General features: G+C 38.7%; 1 protein-coding gene across 4 annotated transcripts in view; it reads right to left on the bottom strand.

Moving 5' to 3' along the window:
- pcx (pecanex) overlaps positions 1 to 20031 on the bottom strand; it is a 514715-nt gene that overhangs the window by 285832 nt on the left and 208852 nt on the right. For all 4 annotated transcript variants that reach the window (XM_067155270.2, XM_067155269.2, XM_068229749.1 and 1 more), the window contains 2 exons: positions 18235 to 18333; positions 16210 to 16729 (listed from right to left, as the gene is read on the bottom strand). In XM_067155270.2, the coding sequence (XP_067011371.2) occupies positions 16210 to 16729; positions 18235 to 18333 (619 nt within the window). The remainder of the gene's footprint in view (positions 1 to 16209; positions 16730 to 18234; positions 18334 to 20031) is intronic.

A 20031-nucleotide genomic window follows, 5' to 3' on the forward strand; every position in this document is an offset into this window, starting at 1 on the left:
TCCATCAACAATTTGGCTAAACATCACAAAAAATGAAATATGTATACTTATAATCTTTCAAACGCCCCTAAACCAAACCAAACTACAGCCCCAATGGGCCTTCGCCCTACCAAGCGACCGCCCTCAGCCCGAAGAGGCCTACAGAATATGAGGTGACGCATGGTCAATGTGACAGATCCTTTCGGCTGTTATACCTGGCTCCCTAGACCAGGGTCGTCATATCACCATTAAATAGCTCCTCAAATAAAGGTAATCTCAGATTGACTGAACCTGGAACCAGCCCTCATATCCAGGTAAAAATGCCTGACCTCGCCAGTAATTGAACCTGGGCCCCCCGGGTGAAAGGCAGGCGAGTTAGACCTCGGAGCTGGCTTCAAACGTTAATTACCAGTACGCGACTTAAAAATCTCGAAACTTTACATTCAGAGTTACCTGGGAAATGTTGTCAGTTTCCTCTGAAAACTTTGTCATATTCCTTTGAAAACTTCAAAATCAAGAAGTTTTTAAATTTCTCAATCCGGATGATATCAGATGGCCATCGCCTCGAGCAAGAGATTTTATCTTCGTAAAGGACAGTTCTGGACAAAAATTAAAATAAACAGAAATGATTCAGGTGAGTCACAATGCAAGACGTATACAAAGTTTTTAAACAACAATCTGCACTACAAGATCGAAGCAGATGACAAAAATCCACCCTGTGATCACAGCTTTTGAAGTGGGTAATTTGTACTTGGAAAATACAGCGGAAAGAAACATTCAAAATATTATGTTTGTAGCATAACTGAAAGTAATGGTGATATTTATTTTGTAACCAATTTTTGCAAGTGCAACGGTGAAGCTGAACTGTTTTGTGAACCACCGACAAAAGACGAGTGCTTTGTATATGTAAGTGAAATTGAAACAAAATTACCGTCCATACCGGAAGCAGAATGAACAAAAAAAAAATTTCATTTTATTTTTTTTCCTGACCATCAAACAGTAGGCTACTTAAGCGTTGAATGTTCGGTTCTTGTCAAATATTTTAGTTCATTTTACATTTACTGTTATTGGTGTTAAATAAATGTGTGACAATTCATAAAAACACTTTACTTTATCAAATAGGCCACATGTCAGTACCAGTATCTGTAGTTATATAACATTATTATTATTATTATTATTAGGAATGAAGCTTGTAGTTTTATGTGACCGATAATTTCAGTATCATAAGCCACGCGACCTCATGTTTTACATGAAATCCGAACCACCAGACGTGACTTTCACCTCGAGACTCACACATGTATTAGTCGGGACTCGAATCCAGTTGATGGTCCCACGCAGCTTGATCGCTGTTCCATCATGTCCCTTCTTTATTATTACTTACTGCGATATTAAAATATACATTTTATCATTCAGTCATCGTATTTGATACGGAGTTTAAGATTTATTAGCCCCTCATACCATGTCGCCATAGCACTGATTCGCATGTGTATTCTCGCGTCGCTGTCAAGTAAACATGCTACGATAGCCTTTAACTATATTGCGCAGACATTATGCAACTTACACATTGAGTTTGTTCTTTTCGCAAAATGTACCCTTGTCCTTCTTGTAAACAATATCTTGACATTACCAATAAAAGTTACCACAATTCACAGAATTTAGAAAAAACATAAAGGTATGCAAACTTAAAAGTCTGTACCATGTAAACACTGATCACTAGTTTAAAATTTTATAAAATCACATACATCAGGTTTACTACAATGAAATTTGTGGAGGTAAGTTATCATCTAGACGTTATTATGCATAAATCTCAATTTGTTTAGATGGTAAGTTTCATATATATGTTTAAAAAATGTACAAATGTAAACACGCGATGCCTAAAATTGGCCTAAATAAATAAATAAATAAATAAATAAATAAATAAATAAATAACAAATCACAAGGATTATCATAAAAAATTATCATCATCATCTGAATCACTGTCCACAGAGCAACTGTTTCATGCAACTCAATGACGGAAGAGAAGCTAAAAATATCATCAAAAGGTGTCTGAAGTGTCCGACAGTTCCAGAGGTATTTACGAAAAGAAAGTGTCACGTTAGTTCTTCAGTCCACAGGAGTGGGCTATGCAGGTCCAATGAGGCTGCATTGATACACGAGTTACGCAGCTGTATTCAATACCAAGCAAGTGCATATTGTAAAAGCTAATGATCAAAGCCTGCACTGCAATGCTTTATGGCGAGAAGAGGTTTGTGGAAGCAGCTTTTCTGATAATGGATCAGCCAACACACTTTTTGGAAAAAGGGTCCTCACTGGCTCAGCAGCAGATTCATTCCTCCCCGATCACCCGACTTTGGAAGGTTGTGCCAAGCAGCTGTGACATTTGCTAACAAACACAGGGACGCATGCTACCCTGCAAAGAAACCTACACTATTCTTTGCGATATTGAGGCTGTACTAAATTCACATCCCTTTTACTGCCTTATCAAACAATCCAAATTATTTACAAGTTCTAACACCTGCACGCTTTCTTCTAAGCAACTCGATAATGCAACCTGTGCAAAGGGATGCATCGAGAGAACCTGATAATCACTTGTCGCGTTGGCAGCATTTGCATGAAATCCAGCAGCGGCTGTGTCAGAGAGTTTCAAAAGGCTAGATACTGATCAGCGTATTGATGTCAATTCTTTAGTGCTATTAATTGAGGATAACATCCCTCCTCTAGAGTGGTCTAGGGGTAGGATAGTTCAAGTTCACCCTGGATGAGATGGTGAGGCATTCCGAGAGCCGAAGCATGATCCCTCTTACCACTGAAAAGAATGACAGATTTCCTGTGATTTATTTAACTTTGTTCTCTACTTAATATCTCCTCCATATCTACCATATGTACCGAACACATCCTAATACATTGAAAATTTAGAGTACAATGTGGACATGAAAAGTAAATATTCATAAACCCGGCCTTGTAATGAAAATGTAATGAAAAGCTGGCATCTGGTATAAGAGAAGCACAAGCCTCTTTCTGTCCATTATTTCACAAACTCTGAGGCCCTGATCCCGAGTACAGTGTATTTGTGGGATACGCTGCACACCGGTCAATGAACGGCAAGTTTCTTGCAACCATGCACATAGGTAATTTTCAGATACTCGTGCTGTTATGTTTGATGCATATTTGCAAGGGAAAGATAGCATATTCTTCAAGCAATGTAGATTTCTCGCCTTGCCAATGATAAGTGATACCAACTTCTCCATAGCACTTTTGTGTCAGCCATATTTTACTCAACTTCCCCCGATAACACTTCACAGCTTTGAACTCTGTCTTACTGGGGAGAAGGTGGTAAAATAGCCTCTCTCCATTGGTGTGGAAAATAAAATCAGGCTTGTGGGCTTTGAAAATTGATGGATGTGTGCTTTTCCACAATTCTCCTGTATCAGCTGTCTCACACACATCTGTACACTGAACTGCTCTACCCAGGCACTTGATGCTTTGAAGTAGTCAAGTCACATTCCTCTTTTTCCCAAATAAGCTGACTGGCATACTGGAAGCACAGACTTTGTTGAACCACTTGAAAAACATGTTTTTCCATCTTCACTGTTAAAAGGAATGGAGGCAATGTTACGTGTGTAGTTTTCAAGTAGACCATGTCATGAAGTTGTTAAATAATATGGACAGTACAAGCAACACTGATTTGATGTGATGTGCTGTATTTTAATAAGATACATGTTAGGAGCAGCCTAATTTTGAACCTGGCAGTGGGTGTGTGGCGCGCCTACATGGACAAAGCAGATATGGTGCCTCGGAAAAGTTAGGGCATCCCCTGCTAAAAGCGATGCACAGCTCTTTGGGTGCTGGGGGAACTGTGAGAAGCACCAAACTACACCAAGATTGTAACAGTAAATGTATTGAATACGTGGAAATCAAAGTTTTATTGTTCTCCTTTAGTAAATGTCCTGACACTCACAGAAAAGACAGAAGAACTGGTTGACTTCATGAAAGAAAAAGACATTGTCATACCTGGACTGTGTGAGACCAAGGAGATGGGTACAGAAGAGATTCCTCTGAGTGAATGATACAGGCTGTATTACAGCGGAGGACCTGAAGCAAAATATGGAGTGGCCATCATACTTAGAAAAGAAATCCAAGAATATGTGGAATCTACAAAATGCGTCAGCAATAGGATGATGGGGATGAGACTCCAGTTTGAAAATGGCATGAAAGATCTATTTCAGTTGTATGTCCCATAGATGAACATCTAGAGGACTTTTTAGAGGAAGTGGAGAGACAGAAGATAAGGAATTGCGATTGATGGAAGATCTAAATGCACAAGTTGGAATGGAAAGACAAGGAAAGGAAGATGTGGTAGGGCCCTTTGGATATAGAAATGTAAAACCAGAAGGCGAGTTGTTGGTGGAATTTTGCATGAGGAACCAAAGATTGTTGGAAACACCTGGTTTAGGAAGAAGAACAGTCACAAGATTACAAGGTATGGTTGGGGAGACAGACAAACCAAGACCTTGATTGATTATATAATCATTGATAAAAAACATCAGAAGAACCTTTTAGATGTTACAGCCATGCCTGAAGAAGCCTGGAGTTCATAGAGTTGTGATAGGAAAACAAAGTGGGAAAGATTGAAAAACCCCCATTAAGAAGAGAGAAAAGAAAGCATGGAAGTTGAAGGAGAAAAGCATACAAGAAGAATTAAAGGGAAATAATACCCTTGGAATCCAGGACGGAGAAGGGGAATGTTAAGATGAATGGAAAAGATTTTCTTTTTATGCTAGTTGCTTTACGTCGCACTGACACAGATAGGTCTTACGGCGACGATGGGATAGGAAAGGCCTAGGAGTTGGAAGCGGCCATGGCCTTAATTAAGGTACAGCCCCAGCATTTGCCTGGTGTGAAAATGGGAAACCACGCAAAACCATCTTCAGCGCCGCCGACAGTGCGATTCGAACCCACTATCTCCCGGATGCAAGCTCACAGCCGCGTGCCCGTGACCGCATGGCCAACTCGCCCGGTATGGAAAAGATTTAAGGAAGCATAGGGAATGATAGGAAAAACTGCTGGAATAGATGAAATTTCAGTGGAGATGATAAAGGCAGCTGGACCTGCAGGCCTGGCAGTGGACATATCAAGCTCTCAGTATTGTCTGGGAGAATAAGGAGATCCCTGAGGATTGGCAAAAAAAAATAAAAAAAAAAAATAAAAAAAAAATAATAATAATAATAATAATAATAATAATAATAATAATAATAATAATAATAATAATCCAATTTTCAAGAAAGGCAATAAAAAAGTATTGAAGAGCTACAGGGGAATTACTCTGATATCCCATGTTGCTAAGATAATGGAGAGGATATTGGAAAGTAGGATAAGGTTGAGGGTTGAGAATCAGATACAGGAAAACCAGTTTGGTTTCAGAAGTGGAAGGTGAACAATAGAACACATTTTCATTATGAGACAACTAATGAAAAAGCAATGGGAGTATGGGAATGATATGGTGATGACATTCATTGACATTGAAAACGCATATAACAGTGTCCCCAGGACTTCAGTTAGGGACAGTTGGACAGGGATTAGTAAAAATGATCATGGCGATGTACAAGGAATGTTGTAGTTGCGTGCAAACAAAAGTTGGCAGGACAAGTTGGTTCAAAATCACTAGTGTGCTGAGACAGGGAAGTGTTCTATAGCCAATCCTGTTTACAATAGTAATGAATGACAAGAACAGCTAAAGCAGCATATGGAGGAAGAGAAATGAACATGTTATTTGCAGATGATATTGTAATTTGGGGAGAAGGGGACATGAAGGTTCAAGAACAGGTGAATGGGAAGATCGAAGAATGTGGATTGAAAATAAGTGTAGAAAAGAGTGAAACTCTTGTTATGACTGGAGGGGAGAAAGAAGGGAAAGGTCAGATTAAACTTGCAGCAAGCCCCTGGAAGTAGTGGAGACGTTCAAATACCTGGGGAGTGAATTAATGGAGAATGCTCGACCAGATGATGAAATTAGTAAGAGGATTCAAGCTGGAAGCTGTTTCTATCATAGTGTAAGAAACATGTTATGGGACAAATGTGTGCCAATGGAAGCAAAGGAAACTATGTACAAGATGTATTACGTACCCATAACAACTTACGGAGCAGAAACTTGGACAATGATAAAGAAGGATGAGAGTCGAATACAGGCAGCCGAAATGAAGTTCTTGAGTTGTATGATACAGAAGAGCAGAAGAGACAAAATAAGGAATGAGAAAATCTGGGAAGAAATTGCAATGATAGAATAGAGAAGAGCCGACTAAGATGGTTTGGGCTCATAAAGCGAATGAGTGATTAAAGAATTCCAAAAAGAAGTGATGGAAATGCAAATGCAAGGAAGGAGAGGCCATGGACGACCACGATTGAGATGGAAGGATACCATCCAACGCAGCATTATAGAAAGAAACCTGGACTGGGACACAGTGTTGGAGGAGGAGTGGTGGAAAGACCAAAGAAAGTGGAGAGGAACCATATTTGCCCCTACCCGGCTACAGCTGGATAATGGGAAATGATGATGATGATGATGATGATGATGATGACATACAGTAGAAGTCTGTTATGGCAAGAATTCATAACGGCGAAATATTTACTTGCTATAACCGATTATCGTTATATCAGATTTTTCGTAAAAGTCAGGAAAAACCCCACACACATTAAAATAGGTATGAAACGCCCATCAATTTGTTCAAAACTTGCGTTTTCATAGATGATATCCACGCTACTGCTTATTAGTTTGTTATTTTTCGAAATTTGATACTACTTGAAAATGTAGGTTTAACTTTATTATGAAAAAATTGCAGTATCACTCCAGAGGCCTCTGTGGCAAATGTTCCAGTCTTTTCTTCAAACAGCGTATTATGTAATCATGAAAACATATTTCAAGCGCACGTAGAGAAATGATAACCTCCTCGCTACAAATTTACATGGGAACAGCCTTTCCAAAATTTAACTAGATGTGAGAAATTATACACTACTCTCTGAAATCATTGGTGTAGTCTGCAAAATCTTGAGGTGTATCACACTCTTATTCAATTTCAGTATATAACACAAAAACTGAGAGACCTAAATAGGAACAAGGCACCTGCAATTTATGACTTTCCCTCTGAATTATTATCGGCACACTTTTTCTGGATATATTTGTGTACGGGGTTGAGGAGTAAGGAGGGAACTCTCCCGGTTCCGGTAGTGCTGCCAACTGAATGAAAATGAAATCTGAATTGAATCGAGAATATGATCTATCGATATGAAATTTCTAAACCATTATCATCTTAAGCCAGCAACTGTGTCACGCACATATTATATACATTTCTCGATGCGAATCTTGTTCCTAGCACTAATTCTATAGTTTGGCTTTGCTGTGTAAACAACAACAGTATAGTAGAACCTCGATAATTCAAAATCGGTTAATTCAAAATCCTGCCTAATTCGAAGAAGCTCTCGTTCCCGGAAACATGAGATACAGTTTTGCATGTTATTTAAATTGTTTAATTCGAAATACGGATAATTCGTAATTCGAAGTACAATGTCGGCCCCATTACCGAAATTCAGACTTTTAATTCGAAACAATAGTATGTTACAGAGTAATTTCAACTCGAAATTTATCGGTGTCATAATAGAACGCGCGTTCCGGAGCGTGGAGGGGTAGCTTTACGCACTTACACTCACTTCGGTGCGTCTACATTGCGCTTCATGATTGCTAAGTTGAATGAAATAGGAATTATTTTGTATTCAACCTTTTAAGGATCGCCGTAATATCACGCAACAGGCAGTGTGCGGAAAAACAGAATCCGCAAACACTAGCAATGCCGACATTTGACGAGAAAACATGGCTCATATAATAAATTCGTAGGCACCGAACAACATTGTCATTGCCGATGAAATTGCATTGCTTTCTTTTAATGCGAGCCCAAACGGTCTTATGTTATTAAAGAAGAAAGTGCCAACCGGAGAATCGTACAAGGGTAGGGGGATGGGGGTCATTGTAGTGCGTTGCAATGCACATGGAAGCGAGAAACTTCATCCCCTCGTCATAGGAAAGTTCGATAATCCACAATGTTTTAAGAGCGTCGGGCACTTTCCATGCCAGTACAAAGCATATAAAAGTGCAAACAGTACAGGAATCCAAAAAATAATGCATTTGCACAGGGGAACCAGCATAATTTATCCTCGTCTTTGAATTGTGCGATTTTTTTCTTTCGTTGCGCGAGGTTATGTTTTCAGTGATTTATCAAAGTGCATTATTTGAACATTGTAAATGATAGTTTTTTTCCATGGCATTGTAAAGGTTTAAACTGTGAATCGAGGTGATTGCATGTATTAATGGGTCTTAGAATACTTAGTGACGCGGCAAGTGAAGAACGAGAGAAGTGCCATGGCGGGAAATCGAACAAGGATAGAGTCATAAGAAAAGTTCGATTTTAAGGGCATCGGGTACTTCCTGTGTAAATACAAGGCATCTAAAATGCACACAGTATAGTAATCCAATAAATAAAGCACTTGCACATGGGAGCCACCATAGATTTCTGCTCGTCTTTGAATCGTGCTAATTCTTTCTTACTTTCATTGCGTGAGGTTATGTTTGCCAGTGAGATATCCAAGTGCATAATTTGAATACTGTAAATGCACCTTCTTGGATACATTTTGGAAATAGTTCTTTTTTCGTAGCATTGGAAAGGTATAAACTGTGAATCAAGGTTAACTGCATGCAGTAACGGGCCTTAGAATATTTTGTAACGCGACGAGGGTTGGTACTTCTGGATTGCGAACTGACGGTTAATTCAAAATCATGTAATTCGAAGTCCAATTTTTGAGTCCCAACGACTTCGAATTAACGAGGTTTTACTGTACTAGTACGTAAAGTGTACGCCAGATGTCGCACAGCGATGCATAAGCGATTCATAGTTTGTGGTTCAAAGGTTGCCAGTACGAATCTCGAAGATTGCTGAGGTCAAACGATTCAGCACTAGGGTGTAAATATATCCAGAAAAAGTGTGTCGATAATACTGACTGCCTTAGGAGAAACCAGCATGGTGAAATTATTCCATTCAGTGTGTAAGATTTATGATACAGGAGAAGTGCTGACCGATTTTCAGCAGAATGTTGTTATACCTATTCCCAAGAAAGCCAGTGCTGACAAGTGTGAAAACTACCGCACTATTAGTTTAGTATCTCATGCTTGCAAAATTTTAACACACATTTACAGAAGAATGAAAAGACAAGTTGAAACTGAGTTGGGAGAGGATCAATTTGGCTTCAGAAGAAATGTAGGAACACATGAAGCAATCCTGACTTTAAGCTTGATCTTAGAGGATCGAATTAAGAAGGACAAGCCCACGTATATGGCGTTCATAGACCTTGAAAAGGCATTTGATAAGGATGATTGGACCAAGCTATTTGAGATTCTGAAGGTGATCGGGATCAAATATTGAAAACGAAGAATTATCTACAATCTGTATAAAAATTTGTCTGCAGTGATAAGAATTGAGGACTTTAAGAAAGCAGCAGCAATCCAGAAAGGAGTGGGCAAGGTTGCAGTTTGTCCCCTTACCTTTCAATGTTTATACAAAACAGACAATAAAGGAAAACAAAGAGGAATTTGAGAAGGGAATCAAATCCAAGAAGAGGAAATCAAAACCCTGAGATTTGCTGCTGATATTATTTTATCTGAGACTGCAGAAGATCTGGATAAATTGCTGAATGGTATGGACAGAATCTTGGATGAGGAGTACAAGATTAAGATAAGACCAAACCAAAAGTAATGGAGTGCAGAAGAACGTCATGTGATGCAGGAAATTTAAGATTAGGAAATGAAGTCTTAAAGGAAGTACAGTAAAACCTCAATGAATCGTTTTTCAGTGGGGAGAATGTAAATGACAATGGATGTGGGAAAACTATAAATGCGGGCAACATAAAGAATAGGGGGGAAATCAAAATAAAATATGGGTACTGTATTTGGACATTTTTTGTTATGTAAATACTATTATTATTATTATTATTATTATTATTATTATTATTATTATTATTATTATTATAAAAACAAGAACAATAATGGCGTGTGACCTCCGGAGCCGCGTGCAAGTCTTTCGAGTTGTCGCATGATGGGCGATCTACGCGCATATGAAAATGTGGCCCAACCTAGTATAAATTCTAATGTTTAATTCGGCAAACAAACAGCCCCTGAACGTTAGAATTAACCCTTTCGCACTCGGCCTATATACAGGGGTTTGCTCAAAGACGCTCAAACTAATTTCTGTGACTTTCTAAACCAAATTACAAAAAATCAACAAGTAAAAAACTTTTAACACACATTAAAATAAAATAAATCACACTAATACAGGAAACTATGAGCATTTCAGAAATGAATATACCTTGGACGTATTGTTATTGGTAAGGGAAAAAATAATTATTAAACTTTGAAAATAAATTTTAAAAAATAAATTATGGATTTCCATGATGGAAAGATCAGACATTATTACGTCTTCTTTACTGTTACAGCTAAAATTGAAATAATAAAGAGGTTCAACCTATTCAATACAAAAGAATAAGAAATGCAGTGATTACATTCTTATTTATTAATAAGTAGAAATGGTACCGGTTTAGGTCCACGTCCAGGTCATCATCAGCCGATTAAAACATGAAAAACAATGCATAGGAAGGGGCGATATAAAAATGACGGGGGTAGACACTGTAAAATTCGGAAGAAGTAAACTTACTTATTCAATTATATTGAATTATATTATATGCATCTATATATACAGTGAAACCTCGATTCTCCGTTTTCCGAAGGACCATGAAAATAAAACGTACAATACGGAAAAACGGAAAATCCGGGAATGAATGAAAACCATCAACAATTTGGCTAAACATCACAAAAATGAAATATGTATAATTATAATCTTACAAAAACTCCTAAACCAAACCAAACTACAGCCCCAGTGAGACTTTCTGCCAAGCGACCGCTGCTCAGCCCGACGGCCTGCAGATTACGAGACGCGCATGGTCAGTGCGACGAATCCTCTCGGCCGATGTTCCTGTCTCTGTAGATCGGGATCGCCATCTCACCATTAGATAGCTCCACAATTAAAGGTAATCACGTAGGCTGAGTGGACCTGGAACCAGACTTACATCCAGGTAAAATTGCCTGACCTGGTCGCAATCGAACCCGGGCCCTCTGGATGAGAGGCGGGCATGTTAGACCGCGAAACTGCATTAATTACCGGTACGCGAGTTCAAAATTTCGATACTTTATATTCAATTTTACAGGGGAATCTTCGTCAGTTTCCCGTGAAAACGTCTTTCAGTTCAGCAACTTTGATTACGCTAGCCAAACTCTTCGATAAATCTAACAACGCCAAGCCAAACGACAATCGACCAAAAGTAGTTTTTAATTCTCTCATCTAATAAAATAAAGCACATTAGATACAAAAGCACCCAAAATGTTGGTGAAATCCGTTCATTTCTTAATCTTTCATTGTAATTTGGTCTCGGGTATACTGTTCGTAGTCAGTTTCTGGAAATCTCGTACCGCGCAAATTAGGCCTACATCGACTTTTAAAGGTTATGTTGAACTCGAAAACATGGTTTCGAATGTATGTATCGATTCTTAAAAGTTCTCGAATGCATTAAATTCAATTATGCGCGTCACAAATCCAATCAAATTGGAAAGATAAAAGAAATATCAAAACTTCAGAAATTACGGTTATTCGTGACTTTGAGGTCATCTGGAAAGCGCGCTCACTGCTCATGTCACTACGAGTTTGAAATGATACCAACCATTTAAAATGTAACGTGCGCAAATAAAACGACTGCGGTTTTTGGTACTTTAACACAAAAACGTAAAATTCCCAGTCTTACATTAGAACCTAAACAGTAATAGGCAATCCCAAGACCTCCCATGGCTTTCTTTTTTTTAAATGTAAGGTGCAACGTCCGTTTTGGTCTCGCTAACATAATTATGTACGATAATATAAAAAATACTGAATTTGTGTTAAGAACGAGCAGTTTCGATTCCTGCCTGAAAGCCCAGTTACTCTGCAGTGCCCTGAGCAAAGTGCCGAAAACCTCTTCAGCAGTACGATCGAAAAACTGTCAAAATATAAACATCTAACCCTGGACATAATATGGACGTTTTATAAGTGCGAACATTTGACGAAACTCGTTCTGTCTTCAAGCAGAGCTGTCGAAATGCGCCGTGTCTCCTTGCAATTGTTGTGGCCACTCTCTGCTTTATGATTTTCCGAGATTCTCTAAACAATACCACCCGAATGCGATGCTAAGATGGTACCTTATGCAAGTTCACCGCCGACTGCTTTTCCAGTACCGGTACAGTAGGCCCTACTTGCTTTAATTATCGCAGTGATCCATAAATATTCCATAGCTGTCCTTTCGTGAGATACAGTTTATTAAAAAACGATTGATAGAGGATTTAGCATTGACGGGACTGGAATTTCTGGACGGTTGATCCGGGAAGTCGTTTCTTCGAGGAACGGATAATCAAGGTTCCACTGTACTTACATTCTAGCGACCGAAGCAAATACTGGATCATTAAGCTATTCTTCATTTTACGTTGACGTTTGAAACCACAGTGCCTGATGTTGAATATATCGCGCTGATCACCGGGAGCTGGCAAGCTACTTCAATTGATCTACTCATCTTCAGCTTCAGCACGATCATGGATCTTCATGTGTGTTCGATTGTGTAATGACTTTGTGCCTGACAGTGTATACAAGCTAGCTCATTTAACCGTTCTCCGCTTTTCATAAACATTATAAGACTTTGCCTAACACTGCGTGTGCCATACTGCTGTTCAGAAAATTATGCACTGTTTCTTTTAAGTGACTTACAGTTTACTTCTGAATTTTACAGTGTCTACCCCCGTCATTTATCGCCTCTTCTACTGATCTGGAGTGAACTTGATCTTTTATTTTCTTTTTCCTATGCATTGTTTTTCATGTTTTAATCGGCTGATGATGACCTGGACGAGGATCTAAACCGGTACCATTTCTACTTATTATTAAATAAGAATGTAATCACTGCATTTCTTATTCTTTTGTATTGAATAGGTTGAACCTCTCTATTTATTATTTCAATTTTAACTGTGATACTTTTCAATATGGAACAATGAAATTTTTATCTTTAAATTCTTTACTGTTAGACGTGAAAGAAAGAACATTTAATTCTGAATAATTTGATATCAGTATGATGTGTGTGCTCCAATTCACTCGTGAAGCATGGCATGTAACTGTTATCACGGTCCGATGCATGGTGAGCAGCTGTGACTGTCACTTCCCACATAACAGGAATCACTTTCAGCAAAAGAAGGTCATTATTACTGTCTAAATCATCTGAAAATTCAAGGATATCGGCCTCATTGGACCTTGAACATGGCCTAGCCATTACGATAAAAGGATGACACAAGCACGTGCAACGACGGAGTAGTAAAAAGGAGTAAAATTACAGTTTGCGAAGTACAGCGAACACACGATATACCAAAGAAACGAAATTAACTCTAAACAAAACTGATAGCAAGATCCAATTGTTGTATTTATAAGCCAACCAAAACAGATCCACGCAACAACAGTTTTGAATAACCACAACATACAAATTCACGGACAACAGATTTCATTTCTCGAAAATAAAAATATTTTCTAGGGTTGGTGGATATATCTATAGAGTAAAACGCAAATTCAATGCTTTAAGTTAGTGTCACGATAAACTGTTACCATTTAACGGCCATGCAAATTGACCAAAATCCCTAAATACGACAAAGCCGATGTATCAGCGCCGTGATCTTTCTTGCCATAACCTCACGCGCTGATAGATCGGTGCGCTGAGTGCGAAAGGGTTAAAATCCTCAACCCGATCGAAACCCCTTGAACTAAAGGCCAACACGCACTAACCATTTAGCTCATACTATACATAATGGTATCAAAATATTGCAACCATGATATAGGCCTACACGATGAAATGAAAAAATAGCATGACTTATGTCGTTTCATTTAATTTTTCTTTACACATTTCGTAATAATTGAAAACCTTCAAGTTCAGTTCTCTTATTGCAAACTAAGGATAAACATGGATATTTAGGAAAAGGTTCCGTAGACCCTTCACAAACGGTAGGTTACAAACCGAACACGGTGCTTCTCCTGCAGCTCGGCTCAGACGATGTAACAGAGGTTAGAAATTAAACGCAGTGCGTCTCGAATGAGGTCACAGCGGCCTGTGTGAGGCTGTCAACTTAGGAACTAGTTACAAGACTAGGCTATGAGAAAAGATTAGCCTTGGCGAGGTCCAGCTTGTAACAGGACTATTGGGCAGAGGGCAACAAAGCAGTCAACAGGCCTCTAGCATCCCCCACACTCGACAACGTACGACGCGATTAATCAACCTGTGGCTAATTTGAATGTATTGGTGCACTGTGTGATTTTCTCATTTTCAACAAAGTTGGCAGCCCCAGCCAGCCTATACCAACACAGAAAATGGTGGCAGATTTCAGTTTTACACTGTCTACGTTTTAATTCTTGTAAATAATACTTCTAGGGGTCGGTTAGTGGGTTGAGGAGAAGCATAGGCACCAGGAGGCTCGTAGTGAGGTGGCACGTGAATAACCTCCACACAGAACTACAGCTACAAGATCCTTGTTCAAAAATCTCTCATACATTCTCGCGTAACCAGCTCCCACTATTATGCGCTAAGAGTATTAAACAGTCCCTCTAAATTCAAGAAACTTTTGCGTATATTTTTCTTACGTATGATCGATCAATGCGGGAAAATTGTGGCCGAGGACAAATAATTTTTCGATGATCGATGCAATAAAACGATAGTTCAAGGAACGATAGATACGGGGAAATTATATGAAACATTTTTGGGAGCAAATAAATTGAACGATGAATACGGGAAAATGACAGTTCCGGGAACAATGCATCGAGGTTCTACTGTAGATGAATATTGTTACTTGGGTAGTAAAATAACTAACGATGGCAGAAGTAAGGACATAAAATGCAGAATAGCACAAGCAAAGAAGGCCTTTCTTAAGAAAAGAAATTCGCTCACTTCGAACACTGCTACATCAATTAGAAAGACGTTCTTGAAGACTTTTGTCTCGAGTGTGACATTGTATGGAACACAAACCTGGATGATAATTAGCTCAGAAAGAAAGAGAATACAAGCTTTTGAAATGTGTTACAGAAGAATGCTAAAGGTGAGATGGATAGATAGAATCACGAATGAAGACATACTGAATCGAATTGGTGAGAGGAGATTGATTTAGCTAAATTTGACCAGAAGAAGAGTGATAGGACACATCTTAAAACACTCAGGACTTGTGCAGTTGATTTTTGAAGGAAGTGTAGGCGGTAAGAACGGTAGAGGTAGACTAGGTATGAATACGACAACCGGATTAGAGCAGATGTAGGATGCAGCAGTTACGTAGAAATGGAAAGGTTACCATAGGATAGGGTGGTATGGAGAACTGCATCAAACCAGCCGATGGACTGATGACTCAAAAAACAACATTAAAATTAAGCGATCATTTACTTCAGCCTTTATTTGTAACGAGTTAACAACTGCTATCAGCCACGTTATTTATGCATTTATTACAAAAACGTGTTCTAGTCTTTCAATTTGAATTTTCTTTCAGAGAACAGCAGTTGACTGGTATTACTAATCTACTCAGAAATTGCCTTCGAATGTCGATTAGAGACCTCGCTAGTGGACATAGCGAAGATGACCGCCGCCTAAAATGAAACTGCTGGGTGCACAAATATCGTGCACGCTTAATCGCTCGTAATAACGGATGCGTCAGTGACAGGGTTCTCGCTGTAACCGAAAGATAATACACAGTTTAATATGGGAATTTTGAAGGAACAGAAAAAAAAATAGTCATTATAGCGGGGTTCTCATTATGACAGACTTCTACTGAATGTTTTAGGATGAAAAATGTGTTTTCATTTAGTACAGTACCTCATTTATGATGTTCAGAATTTCTTGGTCCCTAGAAAAAAGTGTTAATAAAATTCTACTGCATAGATAAACAGAGACAGAGAGACAGAGAGAGAGGAATAAAAAGGACCATTATTTGATGGAACACTGCAACACTACTTTATCTGTGCCCAATGTTTCTACATTTTAACCATTTTTTAGCCCACATCTGACCAAGCACTGGTGGTCCTCACATCCTCTAGTACTGAAGCCCACCTGTGAGTCCTACCGCGCCGCTTGAGACGCCGATGGATTGTCCGAGTGGATCTCAACTCTCGTCCACCTGTGGACCTCCCGCCATTCTCGCTGCCCTCTGCCACGCCCGGCATGGAGGTAGCGCCGGGAAGCTCGCGACGTGTTGCTAAAAAGGCAGCCAGTAATGGCGTTGCAGGCGGAGGCAGCAAGGAACTTAGTTCGTTGTTTGAACCCGATGAGGAAGCAGCCTCTACATTACCATTGTTGTTGCTATTGGTGGTGGTGGTGGTGGTGGTGGTGGTAGTGGTGCTGGTGGTGGTGGTGGTGTTGTTACCGTTAGCACCTCCTCGCACACGGAGCTTGCGGGGAGCCATCAGCAGACGACTGTGGGGGATGAACGTGTCGCTCGGAGTGCTCACCAAACACTCCAACCCCTCCACCCCAACAGGCACTTTCAGCTCTGAGCCAACAGCAACCTTCATATCCTTGGGCAAATGGAGAGGCTTAATTGTGACATACTCAGGCTGGTCGTCTACATTTCCTGCAGAGAAAGAGGAAAGACATGTTGAGACAGTAGATAAAGTAAAGGTAATCAACAATGGTTATGATGTTATTCTCAATAAAAGGTCAGCTGTATAAATATGTACAGTCACTCAAAGAAAGAACGAGACCCTACGTAGATACAACCCCATAACAAACATTATATGTATAGGTTCTACTGTTTCCAAGATGAATGTACCTGCAAAGTACTCATTTTAATACCATGTGCTCATTCTTTTTTATTATACAAAAAGTCTTTTGCACTTTAAAATAGCATTCACCAGCACCAGATTAACATCTATGTGTGTCAAAATAAAGACTGCAGTACTTTTCTGTTACCTTGAGGATGTAATACAGAAGCGAGAAAGTTTACATCTCAATAAGAATAAAAAAGAAAGATATCATTACTGACAGAACAAATCAAGCACTCCCTTGCAGCAGTGGAAGGTATGAGGCTGTTGCAAATTTCCTCTATCTTGGTCATCTAATTAGTAACAACAGTGGTTGTGAAGATGAAATAACATGTCACCTGGCATTAGACAGAAACTCAGATATCAGGTTAAACAAAAGACTCAGCGATCACTAACCACTCCAAGCTCCAGTTAATGGAAATCTATGCCAATAAGACATGGACTTGAAGAAAGACAACTCCTTCAAAATGTGGGTGTCGAACAGAACATAGATCTTGGAACAACAATGAATCGGAAACAGACTTCCCCCCAGTACAGTATTAGCAGAAGATACACCTGAAATACTATGATATAGTAGTAGAAGCCATTTCTTTTCAGTTTCACCTGAACCTTTACTTCTGACATCACTGCAACATCCTTCTTTGTTTTACTCAACGAGGCCAATGCTGCCAGCAGCAACACCCTTAACCTTTAAAAATGAACACTAAGAGAGCAAAGAATTAGATCACAAGAGTCAGAAATACAGACAAAAATTTAAATACTTCTCTCGCAAAATATTAACATCAAAATATGAAATGGGGGGAAAAAAGGAGAAAATAGAATAAACATTTTTTTGTACCCATTTAAGTGGGGAATTCAATAGGATTTCCAAATACATAAAAATGAGGATATTAAATAAACATGAGAATTAAAGAAACCAAATATATATCCATGGCCAGCCAAACTGTATGCTGTCAAAGTGGAAAGAGAATGGGAAATTAAATGTTAAACATGCCAAAATTTAAGAGCACCTGGGGGTTTTTACAATAGGAACAGGACAGTAGATAACATACTACGTAGCTGGTACCGTAAGTGTCTACACAGAGAAATCAAGGTTTTTAAAACCGCCACATTTCACAGACAAGATGCATTTACCCCAGGCTGTCAGCTTTAATGAGAGAGTCAAAGAACAAGGCCTAGAGAGCCTTTCATTTTCACACCTTTCATGGCCGATACCTTTTTTTTTTTGAAGTGTTGGCCCAGTTGTACTTCCTCTTAAAACAATGATCACCGCAACTCAAAGAAAAGAAGAGACAGTATAACAGGTGATACTCACGCTCTCGTTCCCTGTTGGACCGTCGCTGCCTGCGTCTCTCAGACTCTGTCTTCACAAGAGAAGCTGATGAACTCTTGAGGCCTTCTGAAACTTCTTTGGCTGAAAGAGACCAAACATAGTGGAGTTAGCTCGTCGCCTAAGACGAAATAAGACCCTTATATAATTAAAGCACTAGATATATTAACATTTTAAGCTCAAGAAGATTATTAAAATTGCATTTAAAAATTTGTTCAATTTTATACTTAAGTATAGCATCACTTCAAGTTTAAAATTTGTCTACTACTTAATATTTTAATATAAATAAGAGGTGATTTACTGTAGCGTCAGTCTTAGGTAAGGAGGTAAGGACTTCTTATGGTTTTTATCCAGAACAACATGAATTTTCCTTGGAGCGAACTGTTAACCATACACAAAATATAGAGCATCAGCATTTCAGTTCATTAGCTCCACAAATAGGTGGAGCAGGAAAGGGCTAAAAGCGAGGCCTCAAATTTGCAGAGTTGCCGACAATAGGGTTCAAACCCACCATCTCCCAAATGCAAGCTGACATGCTGCAGTATTTGTTCATAAAAAGAGCAGTCAAACTAAATCCATTACTTTGTACTTAACATTTGGGAGTGTATTGTGCGTGTAATGGAAAGCAGTGTTAAGAAGCAAAAATATGACTAAAATGAAAATTCAAATGATAGGAAACTGCAACAATATCAGCCAACCTGGGAAAATTATTTTCCTGAGTTGCAGCCTGTAACAGAAGATACACACAAAGCCAAGTGTATTTTATGTGTCGCGAAAGCACGAGATTGCTGATGTCAGGCATCACTATAATAGCTTGAATCATGAAGAGATACAAATATTGTGCTTACAGAAATCGTTCTTCAAGCAACATTCTTCTGAATCAGACAAGGTAAATGAAGCATTTCAAATCCCAATTTTAGTTCACTTTTTTCGTTCCATATAACTGCTTCTAAACTCACACTTGTGTACCAATGCAGTTAAGCTACACAAGTACAGACTGCAATGACAAGATACTGCCGCAGATAGTATCTAATGCAGTTCTTGTAAATCAACTAACATGTACAAAAATATGCAATTTCAATAGTTTATAGAAATATTCTAAAAAAGAAAACACCACATTAAAGTCCATAAGAAAGAATTTATCTTTCTAGAGTATTTCTATAAACTTCGTATTTCTTTTTCTTATGGACTTTCAGTGTGAAGTATTTTCAACAGTATTTCTATAAACACTTCATTTCTTTTTCAAGGCTGAAGAAGGCCCAATAAGGTATCTTTAATGCATTTTTACTCAATGTACTGACCCACGTGGACTAGAGTAATTACTTTCTTTACTGAAAAGTCGATATGGAACAAATACAAGATTCTTGAACTAACGTGTGGCAAGACGAAGTGTGAGGCAATAGTAAAGGGAGTGTTAGATCCAAGAAGTGTGAATAACTTAACTGAAAAAACCTGAAACTTATTTTTCTTTGCATTGGATTTGATACGTCCAACAAAAGGAATAAAAAAAGTTTCCTCATTGCTGTGAAGAACTTTGATGAACATGTAGGTATGCGTCATGGGGTTCTAAAGTTTTACAATGACCGATAAACATTCAAGCAAGTAATTATTTTAAGTAGGATCACAAAACACGATTCGAAATTATCGTCTCAAGATTTTTTAGCAGACACTACAAATGCAAATTTTGGAAACAAAACCTCCGTATATACTCATCTAAAAAAGTAAAATCCTAGTTTAATAAAAGCAAATTGCTGTCCTCAAACTGTCCATAATCAGAGTTTT

The sequence above is a fragment of the Anabrus simplex genome, chromosome 11 (assembly GCF_040414725.1).
Source record: "Anabrus simplex isolate iqAnaSimp1 chromosome 11, ASM4041472v1, whole genome shotgun sequence".
NCBI classification, from domain to species: domain Eukaryota; kingdom Metazoa; phylum Arthropoda; class Insecta; order Orthoptera; family Tettigoniidae; genus Anabrus; species Anabrus simplex.